We start from the raw sequence: 7,564 nt of genomic DNA on the forward strand, positions 1-7,564 counted from the left end.
GAAGAAAAAGGTAGAAATGCTCTCCATGGTGTGTTTTCACCATCATTTCACTCAGAACACGTATTTACTGAAGGGACAGTCGCTCCTCAGCCAGCAGTTGAGATTAAGAACTGGAGACCCGGCTGCTAGGTTATCGAAGGGCTGTTCTTAGAATGATGATTATATTTTCATTCTTTTCTCACATTTTCCCTAATACGGTATATTTCAACTGGAAAATGTTATGTTCTCTTGCTACCCAAGTCTTAACGAATCGGCTCTGAATAAAGGTGTGAGCTGGGTTTGGAATTGCCATAGTAGTAATTTGGATTTTTCATTTTCAAAGAACAGACTTTTAAGTAATTTTTGAGAATTTCTGCCTCTGGTTATCATAAGGTTTTAAAAGACTCTTTCTTGATCAGTAGTCTGTCTTACATTTTAAACAGTCCAAGTGGGAACCATCTGCATCTGAGACTGTAAGAGGCACCTCAGACATTTTGGGGGGCGTGTGTGCGCATGTGCGCACAGGCACACGGTGTTTGTAGAAAATTGGATCTGAAGGAACAAATGAAACCCACTTTTTTTTTTTTTAAACTGGAGATCTGTCGCTTTGATAAACAAATTTGACTGACCAAAAAAAAAAGCAGCTTGAAATTTCGAAGGAAAAATAAAAATATACTTAGTAGAAAACAGTCCTGAAGCTCAAATGCTTATTATTGGGTAATCAGGAAGTTTCTCCATATCTGTCCCACACGCATGAAAAAATACAGGGAGAGACGGTCTCCAGTTTTTCTTAGTTGTCAGTTTGGGGGTTGTTCCATTCTTACTCTGCGTGGGATTATTAATCGAAATATTGGTCTCATGTTTTCTAAAACGGTGGTTCATAAACTCACAGATTCTGAGTAAATTAGTTTACCTTCGTTGTGTAGAAGACCGCATTCCTGTAGTGGCAATTTTTCAAGCAGGGCAGAGAAACATTGATGTGAGCACTGTCTCTGGGAGACCTAACCTGCTTCATCTACTAGGCCAGAAATGGAGCGTGGAAAAGGAATGGCAGGTGTTATGGAAAAATCATTGCAAAATGCTGGCTCCTACAAGTATCTCACCTGCCTAACAGACTTCAGATTTGTGTCGTTTCTGAGCTAAAGGGTTTATTACCATTCTACTTCCCCATCTATTTTTTTAGCTCTTGCTAATGTTGGCTTCAGCTTCCAGTGAAGTTGTGCTCTTGCATATAACACTACCAAGGTAGCATCTGCCCAAGCCAGAAATAACAATAGGATGTAAAATAACCCAGTTACAAATGAGGTCCTGCCATCTGTGCTACACCTTCTTAAGTGGGGTTTGGATGATAAAGTCCTGATTTAAACTTCAGTAGATAAGCCTACTTTATTGATAGGAGATGTCGGATTTCTTCTGTTCACTTGCTTGTAAAAAAGAGGAGCCCCACTTAAAACAAAACAAAACCAAAAAACAAGAAACAAAAAACCACGAAGGTGCTTAAGGAGTAAAATAACCTGTTCATGGTGGCGTCCTCCAGATCGGACTGAGAAGCACTCCACGATGCCAGACTCACCTGTGGATGTGAAGACCCCATCCAGGCTGACTCCTCCCACCATGCCACCTCCCCCCACAACTCAAGGAGCTCCAAGAACCAGTTCATTTACGCCGACGACTTGTGAGTAGGCATTTCTGCATTTCCTGTTTGCATTTTAAAGTCTAAATTTTTTTTTCCTGCATATGAAAATTAAGGGAAAATAAGATCCAGCAACAATGTGTTCCACAGACGAAGCACCCCTTCCCGCCACCAAATCGTTTAATTGGCAGTGAGCAGGTAATAAGCCTGTGCAGACGTATAGCATCTTCAGTATAGTTTGTATGACCGCCAATATTTGCCTGCCTTTCCATTTTTTTTTTTTAAAGATTTTATTTATTTGACAGAGAGAGATCACAAGTAGGCAGAGAGGCAGGCAGAGAGAGAGAGGGGGGAAGCAGGCTCCCTTGCCGAGCAGAGAGCCCGATGCGGGGCTCGATCCCAGGACCCTGAGATCATGACCTGGGCGGAAGGCAGAGGCTTAACCCACTGAGCCACCCAGGCGCCCCTGCCTTTCCATTTTTGCTTCAGAGTTGTAGTCTGCTTTGATTTCTGCAGTGAGGAATACAGCATTCATTGGGCCTATGACTCCATTTGTTATCATTGTAACTTTTAGTTCGACTCAACGTGTAGCTCCTTATTTTAGTTTGTACATTTTGACTTGGAACATGTTAATATCCTACAGTTATTTCCAGGTTGCTTCTGATCTTCTAATGCTACTTTCTTCTGTTATTTACAAATAATAGTGAAATCTAGCAGTCTTAAGTTAGAAGGGGTATGGCTTTAGGCAACAGTCACATATGGAAAACTTCCTGAAATAAGGAGCATCTTTCTTGTCTCGAACCTGCCAGACTTTTATTAAATCTTTACTTACTTCCAGCTTGACTCAGGCCTTGTGTTCTCAATCAGTGGTGTGTGTTGCTTTCTGGGTTGTCCCAGGAAAGGACAGAACATTCTGACCAGAGAGTAACTTCTCTTTCTTTCCTGTATATTCCAGTAGGGGTAGTGGATAGCTTTGTTTTCAGTCAGTCTCAGAATCCTGGTCAAAAGTGTCATAAAGGATTTGTGAAACTAATAAATGCTATCTGTTACAGATAATACTATTTACAGACCACGTGCCGTGAAGTCTATATGAATGAAAAATAACGAACAGGCAAAAACAGACAGATCCATGGGATTATAAGGGATTGGCAAAATACACAGCCCAGGCTGTTTAGGCAGCGTCACACTGTCATTTAAAAGACCTTTCCAAACGTGGAAGGAATAGGAGGCTGCGTCGGTGCCAACTTGTTACCCTGTCATCTTGTATTTGGTTTGTTGTTACCCAAAGCCACAGGGATAGACATATGTCTCCTGTGAGAGGTCCTAGTGAGCAATCATTCCGTGACAGGGTGCTTTGGCTCTCATTTGGGACAAGGGACCTTTTCATTATCTTGAAACTTTTAAGAAGAATAAAAGTACTTAAGACACTTCCAACCACGGTTGGAGATAATCTGTCAACATTCTATTACAAAGATGGGTTTGATAAGGATGAGTTTGTTGAATTAATAGATTTAATACAATAAAATCAACATTGTCTTCAGTGAGGAATGTGCCACATTTTCCAGTCTCGTTCTTACGAGTGATCTTGTTGTTCAAATAAATTTGATCGGAAATGAAGTTATCAAATTACCACCCACCCATGCTATTAGTTGGAATGAGATGTCCCTTTTCAATTTCTTGAAATAACTCTTTGATAATTACCATATCCATTTGGCTTCTTATGCAAAATTTGCATTTTCCCTAAAGAAGTGGTTAAGAAATATGAGGGGGAGAAAATAGCCTTCTAATTGGGTGGTATAAGGTTAAAACTTGAAAGTCCTATTTCTATAAACACAGCTGTCAGTTGTGTGTACAAAACATGATTAAAAATGTTCAGTGATAAATTTAGTCTCCACCAAATGTACACTTTCTCTGGGGGAACAGTTTAGAAAGGAATGGTCCCGTTATACTGATGTAAGCCTGTGACAAAAGGCTGACATCCCACCACTATTTGTTCTGTGTTTGAAACATTTCAGGTGGTTGGCATATGTGCACATGGGAGGCAGGGCTGTCCCTGTGTTACAGCCAACTGCCATTTATTACCAGCTTCTGTGTAGAATACCCTCACGCAGGGTGAGGACTTAGGCTCATTTAGTTACAGAGGACCCGAACCTGTGGTCATCCTGTGAAGTCAGAGCATTTTACAGCAAACCCCCAACAGTTGTTAAATTACACAATCCACTAGATTTAAAGGGAATGAAGCTTGGTTATAATTTCCTTGTGCATATTCCCTGTAAATTTATTTATTTTTTGTCTTTCTGATTTTGTGCTCTCGACAGTAACTAATGGCACGAGCCATTCACCCACAGCCTTGAATGGCGCCCCCTCGCCGCCCAATGGCTTTAGCAATGGGCCTTCCTCCTCTTCCTCTTCTTCTCTGGCTAATCAACAGCTGCCCCCAGCCTGTGGCGCCAGGCAGCTCAGTAAGCTGAAACGGTTCCTTACTACCCTGCAGCAGTTTGGCAATGACATTTCTCCAGAGATAGGAGAGAGAGTCCGCACCCTCGTACTAGGACTGGTGGTAAGCAAATGGAAATGAGCCCAATTTTCTGGGGAAAGGGGTAGTGTGTGTGGGAGATTCACAATATGGACTGTTCTAGACTGTTTTGTTCTAATATACTCCACACCTGGAGATTGCATGTTTAAGTCTGAGAGTTCTGTAGTAACAGGGTTCTCAAGCGTGCATTATGTATGGACCTCCCCACTTTGGTTTTTTGTACTACTTGACTAATAAAGATAAGGTTCTACAAATTTATTGTTTTCTTAGTCGTGTGTGTGTGTGTGTGTGTGTGTGTAGTGTGTATAAAATTCCATAGGTATAACCTCTTGGCATGACTAGGGGCTTTCTGCAATGACAAAATGTTTTTATTGCATTAATGATTCACTTAATCTAGTTGGCTGCTTATTTTGACATAATTGCTTTGAGAGATTTTTTTTTTTTTTTATCAGTCTAGATGAGCAAGGATTTACAACCAGGAATACATTGTTCTTCTATGTGTTTTCATTTTTGAGGCTAATAACATTTTTTAAAATTTTGATTGCGGTACAATATACATAATATAAAACTGACCTTTTTAACCATTTCTAAGTGGATGGTTTAGTGGCATTAAGTACATTCACAATGTCATGTAACCATCACCACCATCTGTCTTCAGAACTTTTTCATCACTTCAAACTGAAACTCTGTACCCATTAAACAATAATACCCCACTTTCCCCTCTCCCAACCTCTGCTAACCACTAATTGTTTAAAAAAAAAAAAAAAACAGTTCTTTGTTATAGGTAGAATTACTTAAGCCATTAGTTTGAAAACAGAAGTGTTGATTTTATTTTTTTTAAAGGCTTTATTTATTTGTGCGGTAGAGAGAGAGCAGGAGAGCACAGGCAGGGGGAGTAGCAGAGGGAGAGGGAGAAGCAGGTCCCCCGCTGTGCAGGGAGCCCGATGTGGGGTTCCATCCCAAGACCCTGACCTGAGATCATGACCTGAGCTGAAGGGAGTTGCTTAACCAACTGAGCCACCCAGGTGCCCAGAAGTACTGCTTTTAGCACAAGTCCATGTTCTATACATTATCACACTGGAAATTAGAACATATATCATTTGGGGGGGTCCTAAATCACTTTTATACATGCTGTGATTTTCTGTATAAGTAGAGGATTTTTACTTAGGAAGGCAATTTTCCCATAGCAAATCGAGTCATGGGGAAGCTGTGAGTCACATTTTCAGCCCTTATGGCGGAACTCAAATTCAGGTGACAGGCGCCAGTTTCCATTCTCTTGAAATAGATCATTCATTTTTATGATGTGGATGTATCATGTGCAGACCCATACTGGTTGATTGTTTTTTGATTTTTTTTTTTTGTTTTCCGAAGAAGCCCCAGAATTAAAGCCCGAGTTAGAGTCTAGTGTGGTAGACATGCTTCAAATCATAATAACTCACATTGGACAGAGATTTTGCAACTCACCTTTTTAACTCTTACCTCCTTCTACTCTGCACTCCTAAGAACAAAAAGCTTTTGCATTTCCCACAATCTGCCAGCTCCACCTTGCTCTCCTCCAGGACTTGGAAGGTGATCGCCACAGAACTGTGTCAGCACATTGCAGTTAGTTTTGTCAATCACTTACCTTTTCCTTTTTATTCATTCTTGAGTTTTACATAATGGGTTTTGCAACTCACAAATAAATTAAACCTAAGAGCCACAGAATAAATCCAAAGCAGTGATTGTGTTACATAAATGATGAATATGTTCTATGTAACAAAAAAAATGTTTTTTTGAAAACTGCTTTATAAATTTGATGTGGTCTCTAACAGTGGTTTCCATAACTTCAATTACAGAAAAACTTGGTAACTTTAAGTTGATTTCCCACATGTTAAAAATGGCATACTTTTGAGTATAATACTTTTTTATAAAGATACGCAATTATCTAAAAACCTTAGGAAGATAAGTTAGGGGAAGACATTAATCAATAGTGCTTTGCATGTAATAGGCAGGCAGTGAAAATTTGCTAGGCGAGTGAATAGAGAATGGGTCTTTTTAAAATTTTGTTATTTGAATGTAGTTGACACAATATTACATTGGTTTCAGGTGTACAACATAGTGATTCAGCTTCTCTATATGTTATGCTCTGCTCACCCCAAGTGTAGCTGACATCTACTACCATATAATACTATTACAATAATATTGACTATATTCCCATAAGCTGCACCTTTTATTCCTATGACTTCTTCATTCCCTAACTAGAAACCTGTATCTTCCAACTCTCTCTTCACCCAGTTTGCCCATTCCTCCCACTCCCCCCACACCCTTCCTTTTTGGCAACCAGCCGTTTGTTAATAGAGAACAGATTTGTTTTTTCTTTTTTTGAGCATTTGACTGAAAACTTTTATGTGTGCCATTTTATTTACTCTTGGGACTTGGGGTAGTGATTTTATACACATTTTACATGTGGGGAAACTGAGGTTTACAGAGGTAAAATATACAGCGCTGTACCCAACTGTGGTGACAGGCCTGTGACTTGAACTCGGGTAATCATTCATAATGAATCACATTCTGCTGCTATTTAGATGGAGTTAGGAAAACTTAGTAGAAACAGGTTTAATGCACTAAACAACTGGCATGGCTTTAGGAAATAAGCCATTGAGACAAAATTTAAAAAAAAAAAACAAAAAAAAAACCTCTCCCTGATCACTGTTGTTACACATAGGAAGTTAGTGTTGATTCATAGTTTCATGTGAAGATGTTTTGAGTTCAGAAGTATAAACTTAGAATTTGGTGTCCCCACACTTTGTCATAAAAAGAAAAGGAACTGCTCAAAAAAGTGGGCGGAGCAATATCCTGAAGGAGTTACGTCACTAGTACCCCAGTGTCCTCAGACTTGAGGGTTATTGAGGTGTTGAGGAAGCTGAGACACAGTTTACATTTGTGATTCTGCACAGAGACTGGGGAAGATGAACCGAAATATAGTTAATTTACCCAACACTTTTACAGGAAGTTGGTTGTCTATTGAGCAGATGCTTTTCCCTCCCCCCCAAAACATATGCACTGCAGGATAAAAGCCCTGAGTAATTGGGGCTGATCTGGGATAGGTTAGGAGTCGGTTCAGGTCATTTAGTGCAGTCTCATTTAGGTTGAGCAGTACATCTTGCCTGTAGGATAAACGGAATATTTTTGATAACTGGGGAACATTTTCACCCTCTATAAGACTCAGGGCCTCAGAACACTGGCCAACCTTTAACTGGGCTTTACTGTTCAGCGCGCCACTCAGCTTAGCCGCTCATCCTGACCCAGGATGCCTTGGTAGACAAAGCCTGTGAGATGGAAAGACAGAAGAGCACTCCTATCAGCAGTAACACAGATGTGACATGTGGGATGAATTGAGATTCGGACACTTGCCTTCGGCCTTTAAGTGATTGGGT

The 7,564-nt window shown here is 40.2% G+C and overlaps 1 protein-coding gene across 1 annotated transcript in view; it reads left to right on the top strand.

The window, feature by feature from the left end:
- The window catches only part of RUNX1T1 (RUNX1 partner transcriptional co-repressor 1), a 127,581-nt gene that overhangs the window by 70,403 nt on the left and 49,614 nt on the right, over positions 1-7,564 (top strand). The window contains 2 exon segments of the mRNA XM_032858741.1: positions 1,517-1,654; positions 3,931-4,172. Coding sequence (XP_032714632.1) covers positions 1,517-1,654; positions 3,931-4,172 — 380 coding nt within the window.

Source organism: Lontra canadensis, unplaced genomic scaffold, assembly GCF_010015895.1.
Source record: "Lontra canadensis isolate GAN:19392208 unplaced genomic scaffold, GSC_riverotter_1.0 scaffold15, whole genome shotgun sequence".
Classification (NCBI taxonomy): domain Eukaryota; kingdom Metazoa; phylum Chordata; class Mammalia; order Carnivora; family Mustelidae; genus Lontra; species Lontra canadensis.